Source organism: Dreissena polymorpha, chromosome 4 (genome assembly GCF_020536995.1).
Source record: "Dreissena polymorpha isolate Duluth1 chromosome 4, UMN_Dpol_1.0, whole genome shotgun sequence".
Classification (NCBI taxonomy): Eukaryota; Metazoa; Mollusca; class Bivalvia; order Myida; family Dreissenidae; genus Dreissena; species Dreissena polymorpha.
Window position 1 is genome coordinate 7,038,936 of NC_068358.1, and position 18,330 is coordinate 7,057,265.

Below are 18,330 nucleotides of genomic sequence, written 5' to 3' on the forward strand. Positions count from 1 at the left end.
TTAATACATATGAATGTGACTTGATATTTAAGAAAGTTTCACTTGTGAGAACGGATACGAGCCGATTAAGGAGGACGTACTAGAAGTTTGTGCGGGCCGCAGTAATCATGTGCCTGAATGTGAACCTGTTGGCAAGTGCATCGAATTTTTGTTTTACGTTTATAAAATAAAAGATTATTAATTAATGTATTTAATAACCTAGTATGTTTGTTCAGAGTTGTTGTTGTTGTTAATCGTAGAGTTTTTTTAATGCGAACAACAATATTGGATCATTGCTTTTATACAAATCAACCTTTTTAAATTTTTTAGTCCAACTTGTATTATCGTAAATAAACTGATTTCAATTAGCAAACTGCTGCCTGGTAGATGCTTAATTACAATGTACATCTCGCTTATGACTTCACTAAATTATGACAGATTGTGGATATCTAATGGCACCACAACATGGCAACGTGTCATACACCAACACTACATACGGGTCTACGGCTACACTATCGTGTCAGACCGGATACATCCTAAATGGAAGTAACACATCAAGCTGTGACAGCAGTGGACGTTGGGACAGTACTGGTCAGACATGTGTTGTCATTGGTGAGTTGTGTAGTATACAATCATGTTCGATGTGCTCATGTTATAGTTTCGTGTTAACCGTGAATATGTATATGTACAAATACGTGATATCCGAATAAATTTTATCTTGGATATCAAACGTATATGGTGAGTTTCACAGTAGTTGTATTTTCGCGTTGTTTTACAATAATCGTAAACATTTCGCATTTAATTAAGAACTGTTATCATACTTATGTTAATATTAGTTTCATGGTTTATGTAGTTCTTTCAAATAACTGACTGATAGTTAGCTGAATATTCATACTGTTCATTTTGTGTGGCTTATTTCGTCAACAAATTTGTTAATAATTATGAAAGATTGCGGGCGTCTAACGGCACCACAACATGGTAACGTGTCACAAATCAACACCACATACGGGTCAACGGCTACAATATCATGTCAGACCGGGTATATCCTCAATGGGAGTAACACATCCAGCTGTGACAGCAGCAGGTATTGGAACAGTACTACTCAAACGTGTGATGTTCTTGGTGAGTGTTTTAGTATATAACAGTGGTCGCTGTACGCATCTTATACATTTGTGACATCCGCATCAATGTAATATTGAATATCAAACTTATTTAGTGAGTTTTACAGTAGTAAAATGTTCGCATTGTGTTAGCATTATCGTACAAACACCACGTCTTTGATTTTTAAAATTATAATTCATCTGGTTTCATGATAATTAAACTTCTTTCAAATAGCACACTGCCGGCTAGCTGACTACAACAATGTACATTGCCTAATGACTTATCAAGTGTGTTGAATGTTATATCAGATTGTGGATATCTAATGGCACCACAACATGGCAACGTGTCACACACTAACACCACATACGTGTCTACGGCTACAATATCGTGTCAGACCGGATACATCCTAAATGGAAGTAACACATCAAGCTGTGACAGCAGTGGACGTTGGAACAGTACTGGTCAGACGTGTGTTGTTATTGGTGAGTTGTGTAGTATATAACCATGTTCGCTGTACTCATGTTGTAGATTTGTTTGGACCGTAAATATGTGTGTGTACACAATTTGTGACTTCCGCATTAATGTAATAATAAATATCAAACGTCTTTGGTGAGTTTCACGTAGTTAAATGTTTGCCATGTGTAAGCTTAATTTTGCAAAAACAATTTTATTTAATTCAAAACAATAAATATAATATTGGTTTTATGGTAAATAGACTGCGTTCAATTGATACGCTGCTAGCTAGCTAAATTATCACACTGTACATTTCGATTTATTACTGTAAAAAGTGTGTTAATTATTATGGCAGATTGTGGGCCTCTGTGGGCACCTGAACATGGCAATGTGTCATACACCGACACCACATATGGGTCTATGGCTTCAATATCCTGTCAGACAGGATACATCCTACCTGGCACTTGAATGGTTACTTGTGAAAGCAGTGGATATTGGAACAGTTTACTACAAAACTCACCAATAACAACACATGTCTGACCAGTACTGTTCCAACGTCCACTGCTGTCACAGCTGGATGTGTTACTTCCATTTAGGATGTATCCGGCCTGACACGATATTGTAGCCGTAGACCCGTATGTGGTGTTAGTGTGTGACACGTGCATGTTCGCTGTACTCATGTTGTAGATTGGTTTGGACTGTGAAAAGGTATGTGTACACAATTCGTGACTTCCGCATTAATGTAATAATAAATATCAAACGTCTTTGGTGAGTTTCACCGTAGTTAAATGTTTGCCATGCGTAAGCTTAATTTTGCAATAACAATTTTATTTAATTCAAAACAATTAATATACTATTGGTTGCATGGTAAATATACTGCTTTAAATCGATAAGCTGCTAGCTAGCTAAATTATCACACTGTACATTTTGACTTATAACTGCAAAAAGTGTGTTAACTATTATGGCAGATTGTGGGCCTCTATGGGCACCACAACATGGCAATGTGTCATACACCGACACTGCATACGATATTGTTAGTTTAGAAGTAGTACAATATTCGCCGTGTGTTAGCATGATTGTGCAAAGACCGTGTCATTGATTGGAAACACATAATTTAATCTTGGTTTTATAGTAAATGAACTGCTTTCAAATAGCAAACTGCCGGTTAGCTGATTAATTACACTGTACATTTGGCTTAAGACTTCACAACATGTGTTGATTATTATGACAGATTGTGGATATCTAATAGCACCACAACATGGCAACGTGTCACACATTAACACCACATACGGGTCTACGGCTACAATATCGTGTCAGACCGGATACATCCTAAATGGAAGTAATACATCAAGCTGTGACAGCAGTGGGCGTTGGGACAGTACTGGTCAGACATGTGTTGTCATTGGTGAGTTGTGTAGTATACAATCATGTTCGATGTGCTCATGTTATAGTTTCGTGTAAACCGTGAATATGTATATGTACAAATACGTGATATCCGAATTAATTTTATCTTGGATATCAAACGTATATGGTGAGTTTCACAGTAGTTGTATTTTCGCGTTGTTTTACAATAATCGTAAACATCTTGTCATTGAATTAAGAACCGTAATGTTAATATTAGTTTCATGGTATATGTAGTTCTTTCAAATAACTGACTGATAGCTAGCTGAATATTCATACTGTTCATTTTGTGTGGCTTATTTCGTCAACAAATTTGTTAATAATTATGAGAGATTGCGGGCATCTAACGGCACCACAACATGGTAACGTGTCACAAATCAACACCACATACGGGTCAACGGCTACAATATCATGTCAGACCGGGTATATCCTTAATGGAAGTAACACATCCAGCTGTGACAGCAGCGGGTTTTGGAACAGTACTACTCAAACGTGTACTGTTCTTGGTGAGTTTTGTAACGACTCGCCCCCTTAACGACTCGCCCCATAGCGACTCGCCCCATGTTTTATAACGATTCGCCCATATTTAACGACTCGCCCCACATACATAACGACTCGCCCTATCAAAATAAAATGTTATATTATATATGGTAATATAAATGAAATCAATTCAGAATATGAATTTAAGGTTCGGCATAGTTTGTTAACCATCGGGATTCGATTTAACACCATTATCATCCCTATATTTAACTAAAATAAATATTCATTATTGAAATTCTTGACACACTGTTAAGATCGCTATATTCATCATTAAGATAAAACGTAGGTGGATAAAGCTTAAACATATGAAATTGTCCATAACTTTCAAAAAATGAATATGAAGTTCTGTACACAACATGTCTATATAATGAATATCTACATTTAATTTATGATTGGTGTGGTGCTTTTATGAAAAATCTTATTTCATATTATAACTATGCATATCAAACAATTCTTAAATATTCTATTTGTAGCAGGCGACACAACAATAGGGATCCTGTAACGTCAATACTTATTAAACATATACTAAAAGTCAAATTAAGATGCTAGTATTCAGTTTTATATGATGTATGTTCATACATGTATGTACAGTAACAATATTACCATATAGCATGAATTTTGTGATAATTAAAGACTATTGGATATCGGCACATTTGTTTCATGTCATACTTTCCTTTATATTAATAATAAGAAATATCTTTAAAAAAAGATATACGGCGTGATTGTGGTTGGAGTTTATGAAAGGTAAAGAGTTCAATGAATGAGATCAAGGATAGCGAATGTCTTTTTCTGTGCAGTTCTTAGCTGCATGACACGCAGTACGGGATGTTACGCGGAGGTTTCGGGGCTTATTTTACATTATAACATATTGTTGGTCATAAACCTATAGATACAAAACAGAAAACCAAAAGAAGAATGGAAGTGAAATTAAAACATATGAGTTAACCGGCCGCACGCGAAGTATCCGTACATATTTTAAATATTTATACGCGCGTTCTTCGAACAAACCTGTTTTAGTGGTTTGTCGGGCATTGCTATTTGATTCGATTATTAACAGTATCGAGAACCATCGCTCTTATGCTTAAAGGGATCTTTTCACGCTTTGGTAAATTGACAAAATTGAAAAAAGTTGTTTCAGATTCGTAATTTTTCGTTTTAGTTATGATATTTGTGAGGAAACAGTAATACTGAACATTAACCATGCTCTAATATAGCCATTATATGCATCTTTTGACGATTTTAAAACCTAAAAATTATAAAGCGTTGCAACGCGAAACGATTGAATAATTTGGAGAGTTCTGTTTTTGTCGTTAAATTTTGTGAAACTACGAAGATTGCTTATATAAGGTATAAAATACATCAAGATTGTGTATTCGGCGGAATAGCTCAGGAGGCTAAAGCGTTTTTACTTCAGGACTCTGGCAGGACTTCAGGGGTCACTGGTTCGAAACCTGCTCCGGGCAATGTTCTTTTCTTTTTTTTAATTTTTTCTTGATTTTTTACTGGAGCTTTTATTATCCAATGTTTACATTTATCAATATAAAGCATTTAATGAATAAGTTAAAAAAAATGCCAAAATCTGTGAAAAGGCCCCTTTAATACATTAGTCAATATGGTGGAATAATTCTTGTTAAATTAATTAAAAATAATATTTATCATGGTATTGTTGAAAACACATTAAGAATCTATTATTGACATAACATAATTATATCGCTGGATATCTTCATTTAACATCTTTCTGGTCTAAAGAAAATTCCAGTTCACCTAGTTCACGCTATAGCGTCTTTATTATATAACGATTATTTTACTGGCCGCGAACTCTGGTCAGCACATACGGTAGTCGTGAAGACGCAGCGATGACCTGTATATAAACTCTGACATTCACACACACTAACCGCGAACTGACCTTGATACCTCGCGGTTTGAAATGCAATGCATTAAAGTGAGGCCTCGCTTCCACTGCTCTTACTTTTACATGTTAATATGTTGACAGGAATATGGAAGTTAGTACTAAATATGAGAACATAGCCTTTAAAAACGTTCTCGCGCTGGCAATCCTCTGAAAATAAAAGGTGCACGCACAAACTGTATTGATATCGAGATTGAGTGTAAAACTGTTCTATCTATGAAGCCTTTAATTAGAGATAAAATTGTTTTATGCTGAACACGCAGTAAAACAGCTTAACAAAGACGCGGACATGTTTCCAATGTTCTGGTCGTATGCTCAAATCAGCCTATGGAATAAATGAAGTGTATTCATTCTGACCCAGCCGCGGGAAATTTTATTTGAATTTTATTGGACAGTTACAAAGGTCAGTTAAGGTGAAAAGCTGGCGTATACAGCTATGCCGAAAAAGAAGCAAAGGCTTAGAGCATACCGACAATTAAAGATTGCCACGTTTAATTACTCAAAGGTAAAGGGATTATCGTTATAAAAGAGACCGATCAATTTACAACATAATTGACACGTACCGCGGGCGGGTGATGACAATCAACAATACACGTGTCATAACCGCGAAAGCGTGATAACCTTGCTTCGTGGTAAAGATATTTTCAAATATACGGGTATTGAAATGAAAAAAAATGAAAAAAGGTCTTTGCCGAAATTTCATTTTTGCCGAAAATTAAAGAAAACAACATCTGTTTAATGCATTAACGATGTATATCACAACAGGATGTTTCTTTGATTGCTAACGAAAATTTATTGATAATTGTCTATGAAACAATAACAGTTTCGTGTTTTAGTGCCAATTCATAAATCAATTATGTTATGTACAGCTTCCCTTATTTTGTAACGTAATTTATGACGAAATTTGCAAACACGTTGTAGGCATTTCCGCGACAGAAAAATTGTTACTTTGATTGCTTATGAAAATAAATTGATAATTGTCTATGAAACAATAACAGTTTCGTTCATAAGTGTCAATGATGATTATGATGTTATGATAATGATACTTATGATGAATATTATTATGATGATGATTATTATGATGCTAACGGTTATTATGATGACGATGGTGATTATGATGACGAATGATGATTATTATGATGATGATTATGATGATGATGTAATTGAACGTATTAACAAGAGCACCGCATAACGGGTGCCAACGCTCGGCTGCGGATGCAGTTTTGAATAAATGAAAGCTTGTCAGATTATTTTTTTAGAGGTCACAGTGACCTTGACCTTTGACCTAATGACCCAAAAATGGGTGTGGCGTGTAAACTCGTTAAGGTGCATCTACATATGAAGTTTCAAAGTTGTAGGTGGAAGCACTTTGATTTTAGAGCCAATGTTAATTTTTATCACGGCGGACGGCAGACGACAAGCTGGCTATGACAATACCTCGGGTTTTCTCCGAAAACAGCCGAGCTAATAAAATGAACAATTTATGTGCAGTAAATACGATACTGTATTGTATTGTTAAGACATGTGTATTTCTTATTGTTATATAAATACGCTACAGTTATCCAAATATATGTAATAGAAATACATTTATAGTTTGTTTTATTTTCAAAGCCGTCTCAGACTATTGTATCTAGTCTATAATAAACCTCATTTTGTCAACGACTAACCTGAAACAAAAGAAGCGAGAATCTTTTTTCAAAAGGAATAATCTTCAATAGAGATAAAGTAATACTGTAATAAACACTATTCCATAGTTTTAAAGAGTATCGACTAACATATTTTCAACGATTTATTCAAATTAAAAATGGGACCAAATAGCCTGATACTTGGAGATATTTTTCCATACCCACCCACTTTTAAATGTATAGTTTTTGTTTAAACACAATAAAATCGAAATAAGGCATAAACATGGCCGAAATTGAATCAAGGATACTAGGCTGTTAACAAATTAAAAAAAAAAATCCTACCATATAAGCTATGATGGGGCGAGTCGTTATATATGTGGGGCGAGTCGTTATATAGGTGGGGCGAATCGTTATAAAACATGGGGCGAGTCGTTATGGGGCGAGTCGTTAAGGGGCCGAGTCGTTACCAATTCGTTTTGTTTAGTAAATAACCATGTTCGCTGAACGCATATTGTACATTCATACGTATTTGGCGAGCTTCACAGTAGTTAAAAGTTCGCCATTTGATATCATAATCCATCGTGTCTTTCATTTGAAACACATAATAAACTCTTGGTGTTATGGAAAATGAAGTGCTTTCAAATAGCAAATTGCATATAGTTGAATTATCATACTGTATATTTTGAATTAGTTCTTCAACATATGTGTCAATTATTATGACAGATTGTGGATATCTAACGGCACCACACATGGCAACGTGTCACACACCAGCACCACATACGGGTCTAATGCTACAATATCGTGTCGGACCGGATACATCCTGCGTGGCGATGGAATGGTTACGTGTGACAGTAATGGACATTGGAATAGTACTAGTCAAATGTGTACAATTATTGGTGAGTGTTGTAGTATATAGCCGTTTTCGCGGTTCGCATAATATAAACTCGTTACACCCGCAACAATGTTATCTGGGATATTAAACATATTTGGTGAGTTTCACAGTAGTTAAATGTTCGCCATGTGTTAGCATAATTGTGCAAATACCGTGTCTGTTATTGGAAACACATAATTTAATATTGGTTTTATGGTAAATTAACTGCTTTCAAATAGTAAAATGCTAGCCAGCTGAATTATCATTTTGCACATTTTCTTCAACAATTGTGTAAATAATTATGACAGATTGTGGACATCTATGGGCACCACAACATGGCAGCGTGACACACACCACCACGACATACGGGTCTACGGCTACAATATCTTGTCTAACAGGATACATCCTACGTGGTAGTGGAATTGTTACGTGTGACAGTAATGGACATTGGGGCAGTACTGGTCAGACATGCTCTACTGTGGGTGAGTAATCTTATTATTAAGCAAGGATACGTCCCTAGTGGAATGAACGCATTAACATGTGAAAAAACCAGAGTGCGGGGAAGTACTGATCAGGTGTGAAATCCCGAACGTAGCTTATTAGTAATTGCTGTATAATTGAAGAGTTGTACATTTCGAGTTTATTTAACGGAATGTTATTTATAAAATCAACTGCATAAGAGACTTAATATTGATTAAAACAAACCTTCATTCGATAAGCAGTATTACATTGTTCCATTCATTTGTTCTCTTGTTATACGTTTCAGAAATGGATTTAAATAAAGCGATACGCGCTGGATGCAGTAGCATTGGATGGAACATATCCATTGATATGTCGATACTGCAGCAAATGTACCCTTCTGCTTTACCGAACAACATTTATTTTGGCGAGACGTCTTGCAAAGGATCTTTTAGTCGTAATATTCTTCAATATACATTTGGATTTAAGGATTGTTTAACGAATGAAAAGGTACTGTCAGGTTGCTTTAATAAAGTTTATTACAATTCAGGTCGTTATTACAATTCAGGTTGTAACATTGCTTAGCTGATCATTTATGAAAATCTGACGTAAAATGTAGCATGCATCAAAGCATTGATATCAGTACGTTTTTCATATGCTTTTAATATAAATAGCTGTATTATATTTATAGGATGTCAATAATTCATTTTAGATTTCCGGCGAAGCCATTATATATGAAAATAAACTCATCTACGCCACGTTTGACCTGCTCAACCCTCATATTATTCGGAATCACGTCTGGACATATACAATCGAATGCGACGTCATTCGAAACGAGGCAACGTCTTCTCACATTCATCATGACGTTAACACGCATCATTCCTCCGTCGTAGTGCATAACAGTATCAGCCTAGGATTTTATTCGGATCCAAGCTTTACGCAGGCATTAGCCGGAAATCCCTTGCATGCCAGCATTGGTGACACCATTTATGTTAAAGTGTACACGACGGTTTATGATTGGTCCATAAAGATGCGACTCCATTCCTGTTTTACGAAACCTTGGCAAAACTCAAACTCAACTTTAGACTACCTTCTGATTAATGACGGATATTAGTTTACATTTAATATTATTCAAGAAAACGTTCTATGTAGGTATTACAAGCACCACGACAATCAAATCTATAGTGTCTACCTAAGTGCAAATATGATAACAAGTACTGGTTGATTATTTTATAACAATTTAAAGTTGTGGTCAGAAAAATCTTAGAAAAAAACACGATTAGAATGTATTAGATTACGAATGCTTAAGTGTATTACTTAACATACATTTGTAGCGTGTTGACGTCTTTGTTACAGCTGTGAAGTCGACGCCAACACACACATAATGTCACAATCTGCGCACGAGACTACGTTCATGTTTCAAGACTTCGAATATTCTGACAACCCGGAGGGCCTGGATGTGTATTGTAACGCTAACTTTTGCCACGCGTCTGATTTTACTGCGAGATGTTTGCAATCTTGCAATTTACAGCCATAGGGAATTCGTGTATATACTGTATATTTCAATTAAATTGACTTATCTATTTTACCTATATAAGCGTATGCATAGAGAATACTATTTTTGTAATAACGTAAATTTGGTTGCCGATATCACTTAGTCGACAGCGATTTGTTAAGATGTATGTCAGATAAATATATATGCCATACTTTTATTCATATTTTGATATTGGACACAGTAACATTAAGCAACAAAGCTATATTTCAAATACATAAAATCATTGAATTTGTAAACTAAACGTTACCAGTATCTTGTAAACATGTATTGTTTTGAAATAATTGAGAAGGCAATTAATCTGTATTGCAGGAAATGTAAAAACCTTAAACGCAATTCAGATTTGCACACAATTTAGTTCGTTGTCCTACCCATGTTAATGCTTACAAGTTGTAATCCTTTATTTACCAACTATCAGTAGGCTAATGCTACTTAACATCTACCATTTACGTTTTGAATTAAATGTTATACAATGATGGTCTTTGATAAATCAAAAGATGTTTATTGATAAATCTTTGGATTGATATGTTGTTGTTCTTTGAACGTTCACCTACTTTGCATCTACCAAAAATAACAACAACTGTTGAAACACATCTAAAGTATTGACTATATAAAGAATAGGCATGTCGATCTAATGTGCGTTTCTTCAGACAGGAGAATAGGAACTTCTTCCTCTGACAAAAGTTTTCGACAAGTTTTCAAGCATCTCTTATATACTAAAATCAATTCACATACCGTTCTTGCACATAAGTATTTTAATTAAAAGCATACAGTGACAAATGTGAGCGCGAAATCAGTTCTTGAACTTGTGTGAAAATATAATCCAAATATATGTGATATTTTTGGTACAAAGTATTTTAGTGTATATAAGTCTGTAATTTATGTCTCTAAGGGAATATGTCGTAAGTGAGGAATATCAAGTCTGAATAATAGCTAGCTTGCATCATTACAATTTTGGGGAAATTCAAGAGGACATAAAAGAAAACCTCAGTTACCACAATAAGTATTACAAAAAAAACGAGGTTAGCTCACGGTAATAATAAATTCTTAAACTATTCGATAAGTATATGAGATATAATCATCAATTGTATTTACATAGTGCACATTAGTTTAAGTAACCGCAAACGAATCATCACAATTCTTTGACGAATGGACATAATATTTTATCATTTAATTAAAAATGCATATAATTGGCTATATGAATATTATTTTGAAAAATATTTAATTGAAAGATATTCTTATCGGTCATTATTTACCTGCAATAATGTCAAAGATTTGTTTTCTACGAGTTGGCATTGTTGAAAATCAAATTTTTGTCACTTTTTAGTCGCATATTCACCGCTTGAAATATGTTGTATAAATTTCACGTATATTCAAACCACACGTAAATGTTCGTAAATAAAAAAATAAAAATTTTACTACTGGAGATCACATCATATGTGTCCTCACATGGCTCATTATGAGTTTATGTATTAGCCATGGAAATATATGGTATTTTAATATTTTATTCACACGCAGTTTTCTATTGGCACATTCAAATCATACTTTCAGAGCCGCGTCATGCAAAATTGAATCTTATGGCGCTTATTGCGCAGTCTGGTAAGAAGCTGCGCTGTCCGCTATAAATCACACAAGGTTTCATAAGGGTATAAATATAGGGTATAAAACGGCGAAAAATACCTGTTTCGGTATATACGTCGCCATCTTGACTATCATGTGATTACTCAATCTTTATAGTAAACGTTATAAGCGTTTGCCAAGAAAAGACTTGTTAAACGAACGAACTTTGTTTTATTTTCTGATAACGTTTGTTTCACTGAAAAAAGTCTTAGAAAAATTCACTAAAAATGGTAATAGACGAATTTTCATTAGAAAATCTTCGAAAAATAGTTTCTAAGTGAAAAAATTAAGAATTATAAAATTCAATGTTAACTACCTTATATATTGCGCCTGCAAAAATTCGACTACATCAGGGCATTTTTACCGCATTTTTACACTCAACCGACGAGACGTCTTTTCGATCTGCCCTTATAAAGTCTATTTTCCTTAAAGCCAATAGACTAAAATCGATCCTTATTTGTTGACCTGCGGGTAAATCGTGTTGCAAGGTGAATCATTTTTAAGGTTACTCATTCACAGATTTAACTGCTTATTCACAATGTTTAAAAAAAAATATTAATCAAAGAGTTGGACATTGTCATTTTAACAATTTGTTAAGTTGTAAGAATCGCTTCATGTTGGTTAGTTGAAAATGGGTCATTTTCAAAGTAACATCGAACAATTTTTGGACTGTGCAATAGTAATTTCTAACGAATTTCAGTAATGCGATCTCCGACGACAAAATATCTTATATCGGACATATATAGGCTTTGTTAACTTGATATCTTTTACGTGTCGGCCATGTTCTTCACATTTATTTCTAGTTTATGTTCATGTAAAGTCCCAAAATGACCCCACATAGAAGAAATTTTAAAATATAAAAATGATTAGTAATACCCAAAATAAGTTAATGAAATTTACATATGGTTGCATTAATCACATTTTTATTCCATATATGTATACAATAAAAAAACACTCACAAATGTTAGTAATAATGTAATTATTAGCAAAAATATTGCAATGTATGGCAAATTCTCAATTTCATTAAAAAAACAACACAAATGCACCAAATAAAAACACCAACAGTATCTGCAAGTTATATGTAAGGTACTCCTAACATTGAATTGCGTCAATACAGCCCCACAACGACACCATGCGTATTTCAAAATGAACATGTCAATGCCATGAGTCGCTATTTATAGATTTTGGAAAAATACTAACTTTCCACGCGTATAGCATGCGATCAATAATAGTTATGATCTTATAAAATAAAATTAATGAAAATATATCTTTCATAATATCTCCATAACAATGACACTTACTTGAAACGCACTATTTGAAAAGAATCTTGATATAATTGACTCTCCTCCCGATTTAATTTCATCGGTCGTCCATCTTGGTCAGAAATGTGTATTGATTCGTATTTGCGAATTTGTTAATTATTGCTTATATTAAATATTAACTTTATAACATAACTTGAAATTACATCATAAACAAATTATTCAAATTTTAGAACAAACGGATCGTGAGTAATTTGTAAATGATCGATTTTGAAACGAAATATTTTTCGAATATACTTCCGGCAAATAACGGCTAGCTGAACCAGACATCATGGCCAGACAATAACAAATGCATTTTTGAACGTTTACAAGGTTTTTATAGAAAGGTAAGTGTTTACTTTGTTTTATATGTACGTTTGCAATTCATTTGTATTATTCATTTTTCCGATCACACATATATTATGTCTAGATCTTTAATTGAAATAGTGGTCTGTCGACTTCCTTGAAACCGGATGTTTTTATGCCCACAAATTAATCGAAAAAATTGTGTATGGTGTTCGAGGAGTGACATGCACATGGTCGTCATATGTTTGAAAGTTGTCATAAAGTCGTCTTTCAAAGTACTTTTAATTTTAAATGAACGTTTAAAGTGTTTCCTTTTGTTATTATAGTTCATTTTTTTGTAATTGTGTTATTTGGTGACTATACTTATAACTCAATTGTGAGTAAATAAGTGAATTTGAAAATGAAGGGTCACTGGAAAGTAGTTAAGCGTTTTGGGCTGGCTACTGGAATACATTCTAAGAAGAGGAAAGTGCGGAATTAATCATTACATGTATGTCGCCACTCGCCAGATATCTCCTTTAAAATTGAAAGTATCAAAACAAAAAGCATGTTCAAAATCATTCAAAAGGAAATTGCCTACTGTATTACCATTCATAAACACTCTGTATCGATGTAAGAAATTTGATAGTTGAAGGTTGTATTGCGTCGTATAAGAAACATCAATATTAATGGATATAGACTGATAAATCTAGGATGTCTAGAAACGCACATGAATGAGGTAATGAAACATGTTGTATTGTGTGAGGCAGCGAAACAAGTTGTTATTACAAACAATCCAGTCGTACGAATTACTTCGGAGCTTAGGGCACATGGTTTAGCGTCCGTCCTGTCTGTTTGCTGCTGTGGATGCAATAAAAGTTTTAAATTTGAAACAAGCCCAAAACTAAAAACCATGGACACAATTACAGGTCAATATGATATAAATGTTCGAGTTGTGTGGGGATCCATGGTTTGTCCCGGCCTGCTTTCACGAGAATTGAATCTCAAATTGATGCTTCGCGGGAATGTATTTCTCAAGATGAATTACTAGCAGCAGGTATTTATAATACACACACACACATATATATATATATATATATATATATATATATATATATATATATATATATATATATATATATATATATATATATATATATATATATATATATATATATATATATATATATATATATATGTCATAGTATACAGACCGTAAATTACTTTGCATGATATTTTTTTTATCTCAATTGTGCAACAATTTTTAACAAATTACATAAATAGCTTTAAAATTTCGTTTTCTGATCTCCTACTGCTGAGCCTGGTGGATATGGCTGAGATTTGAACAGACAACTCGACATAAATCATATGATCGCTAGTCTGACGTCGTTACCACTGGGCCACAAATGACATAAATTATTCACCTATATATTTAATTTAATTTGCTATTAAAATGGGAGAGGAATATGCAATTAAAACTTTACATTCTGAGTTACTTTAACCCTTACAATGCGGGAACCGATTTTTTAAGGCCTTTGCAAACAGTTTGGATCCAGATGAGACGCCACAGAATGTAGCGTCTCATCAGGATCCAAACTGTTTGCTATTCTGATAGTATTATTTGAAAAAAACGAAGAAAATAAATGCTTATTTTAGAAATTCAGCAGACGACATTTTAGCAGAAGACAAATTTCCAAGCATGCAAATGGTTATGAGTTGAAATTATATATGTTAGACATAAAATAGTAATAAAAAACATAAATAATTCATAACAGTCATTATTTTTATATACTCCCATTTTTCCTCCATTCATTGGGAAGAGGCCCTAGCCTATGGATTTTGTGAAGAAATTGCTCATTTAGGGAAGAATTGTCTCTAAAATTACTGCTTCGGGAAATGAAAAAATTGGTGTAAGTTAGGATTATTATGAAAACTGCATGATTTTCAATAAATGTTCAATTGGAATGGGGCCTTTAATAGGCCCCTGTTATAAAAGGCTGAAAACCCCTGCATTCATTTATATTACTGCATGTCAACATACATGTAACTTAACAATTACACAGATCATAAGTAAAAAGGTTATCCAAGTACAAATTTTATAAATAAATAATTTCAAATACAATTACATTTTATTTTTTATTTAAAAATCATATTGGCAAATACTGGGGGTTGTTGTTGTACAAAACATTAAAACCTGAATTTAATGTGGAACCAATAATTATTAATTACAGGTGCTGAAGAACGAAGGCTGGCATAAAGAAGACAACTGTTTCCACCAAGGTGTTCCTGCGATTACAGTGGTAGCAGATGGAGGTTGGAGCAAGAGAACACACAAACACTCATATAATGCTTTAGGTAATACAATTATATTTTTTTATCTGCCATAATTTTATATGTTAAATTATTTATAAATCCATTTCATTGCGTTAATGGATAATTTATTCTCATTGCCAGTTTAGTTTAAATTTTGATTTGACTATATAAACATTTTTTTCAATGTCTGATTTTTTAAGTAATATAAATCATGTACAAATGCAATCATGAATATCTTTCTGTGATTGAATATTTGTATGCCCCCTTTCGAAGAAAAGGGTGCATATAGTGATCGGACTGTATGTCCGTCTGTCTGTACGTCTGTCTCTCCGTCACACTTTGCGTTTAGGTTTTGAAAAATGCTCATAACTTCTATTCCCCTTGAGATATAACCTTCATATTTTGTATGCATGTGCATATGGACGAGGCCTTTCCATACACACAAAAACTTTGACCCTTGTGACCTTGACCTTGAACTTAGGGTTCACGTTTAGGTTTCGAAATATGCGTTAAGGTTTCAAAAAATGCTATAACTCCTATCAAAGCGTTTATAGGAGGCATATGTCATGCTATGGTGCAAGCTCTTGTTTATAAATATAATTAGTATTTCTTACAATACATTACCCCAAGGACCACGCTGGAAATAATTTGTTATTCCCTTAGAGGAGGGCATATAGTGATCAGACCGTCCGTCTGTCTGTCCGTATGTCATTCCGTCACACTTTGCGTTTAGGTTTCGTGTTTATGTTTCAAATAATGATAATAACTTCTATGTATCTTCACATAGCAACTTAATATTTGGCATTCATGTGTATCTCATGCAGCTGCACATTTTGAGTGGTGAAAGGTCATTTTCATCCTTCGAGGTCAAAGTTAAAAAAAATGTATCAAAGTAGTGTAGTAATGGCATTGTGTTTCTGACAGACACGCATTGTGTTTTTGACAAACACATATATATTTTTTCCATCTTTATGTCACGGTTTAAGTGCATATAGTGATCGCACTGTCTGTCCGTTTGTCTGTCTGTGTAGACATTTGTCCGTGACACTTTCGTTTAGATTTTGAAAAATACTAATAACTTCTATCAAAGCGTTTATTTGGACATATGTCATCCTAGGATGACATCTCTTGTTTTCCTACAACTTTTTATGTACCATAATCAATAGATTGGGGGAATATTGTTTTGGGCCTGTCTGTCTGTTTGTAATTAATTCCCAAAACTTTCAATTTGCTTAAATTTTGGTTATAACTTTTAAAATACTGAACATAGCAATGTTTTTTGGCATGCATGTGTATATCATGGAGCTACACATTTTTAAAGGTGAAAGGTCAAGTTGATCCTTCAAGGTAAAAGGAACAAAAAACGCATTAGGGGGCATTGTGTTTGTCAAAAACACATCTGTTGTTGTACTTTAGTTTCAATATTTATTTTTGGTTCATTGTTTGTGTATAAAGGTTTCATATAGCTGACCCGCTTAGTTCAGTGGGTAGAGCACAATACATGTAATATCAAGGTTGTATTTTTGATCCCCAGGGCCAGCATCTACTATTTAAAAACAGGCATTCATATGAGAATATAATATTGATCAGGTGTTAATAAAATTAAATAATAATATATATTTTGTACATGTAGTTGAATATTGTATGTTTTATTATACCCCCACAAACAACGTTTAGGGGGGTATATAGGAGTGACATTGTCTGTATGTCGGTCTGTCTGTGTGTCGGTCTTTATTAAGTGTACACTATCTAAATCAAGTTGTTTTCATCCGATCTTCACCAAACTTGCTCAGATGTTGTATCTGCATGATGTCTTGGTAAACTTTAATTATATGTAATGCCAGGCCAAAAAATATGTCACTTAGTGCGTTCTTTAACCCTTTGCATACTGGGAAATTTGTCGTCTGCTAAAATGTCGTATGCTTAATTTATAAAATTAGCAATTTCTTCTTCTTTTTTTCAATGAATACTATCATAATAGAAAACAATTTAGATCCTGATGAGACGCCACGTTCTGTGGCGTCTGATCTAGATTCATACTTTTTCCAAAGGCCTAAAAAATTCGGTTCCCACATTGTAATGGTTTACATTCAGCATGGTGTCCGCTATGTAATTGAATTGTTGTTCATCTGTTCACAAAACTTGCTCATAACTTTTATGGAGATGATTTTAACGACAAGTTAAAACATGGGCCATGACAGATAAAAAATTAGGTCATGGTGTAACTTAGTGCGTTTTAAACATTGAGCATGGTGTATGCTGTTTTTTGTGAAGACAATATGAAAATATTATGTGTCAATGCGGCATGTTGGTTACGTCAGTTACAAATAAGTTATTTGTATAATAATTCCGGGTAATCTGACAATGTATATTTAAATATATATATATATATTTAGGTGGTGTTGCCAGTATTATTGGACAGAGAATTGGGAGAATTTTGTACATTGGCATAAGAAACAAATACTGTTACGTATGCTCACATGCGGAAAATACTCATCAAACAGTACCACATCACCAATGCTTAAAAACTGGAATTTGAATTCTCAAGCCATGGAAGCTGACATCATCCTTGATGGATTCCGTTTTGCAGAGAAAATGCCTGGGTTACGGTATATGTGGTTAGTTGGTGATGGGGATTCATCAGTTTATGCCAAAATACATGAAGAAATTCCAGTTTGGGGAAGTTATGTTCAAAAATTAGAATGTTCAAATCATGTTTGTAAGTGCCTTCATTCCAATTTGGAAAAGCTAGTGGACGCTAATCCTCATTACAAAGGTAGGAACAACCTTACAAAAGCAGTTCGCATTCGCTTAGTAAGTGCTGTCCGATGTGCTATCCGGATACGATCCAAAGAAGAAAATGTACATAATGCAATAATCAAGTTAGAAAAAAGACATTCGAAACTTAGTTCACCACATTTTTG

The 18,330-nt window shown here is 33.8% G+C and overlaps 1 protein-coding gene across 8 annotated transcripts in view; it reads left to right on the forward strand.

Moving 5' to 3' along the window:
* LOC127877592 (P-selectin-like) overlaps window positions 1-18,330 on the forward strand; it is a 53,722-nt gene that overhangs the window by 11,373 nt on the left and 24,019 nt on the right. The window contains exons 5-14 of one of the 8 annotated variants that reach the window (XM_052423604.1): window positions 33-131; window positions 418-591; window positions 928-1,101; window positions 1,389-1,562; window positions 2,765-2,938; window positions 3,267-3,440; window positions 7,732-7,904; window positions 8,188-8,361; window positions 8,646-8,848; window positions 9,051-9,441. In XM_052423604.1, the coding sequence (XP_052279564.1) occupies window positions 33-131; window positions 418-591; window positions 928-1,101; window positions 1,389-1,562; window positions 2,765-2,938; window positions 3,267-3,440; window positions 7,732-7,904; window positions 8,188-8,226 (1,181 nt within the window). In that variant the 3' untranslated portion in view covers window positions 8,227-8,361; window positions 8,646-8,848; window positions 9,051-9,441. Of the gene's footprint in view, window positions 1-32; window positions 132-417; window positions 592-927; window positions 1,102-1,388; window positions 1,563-1,888; window positions 2,039-2,764; window positions 2,939-3,266; window positions 3,441-7,731; window positions 7,905-8,187; window positions 8,362-8,645; window positions 8,849-9,050; window positions 9,442-18,330 lie in introns of those variants that run through there. The other 7 variants (XM_052423603.1, XM_052423606.1, XM_052423609.1 and 4 more) reach the window with 7 other exon arrangements.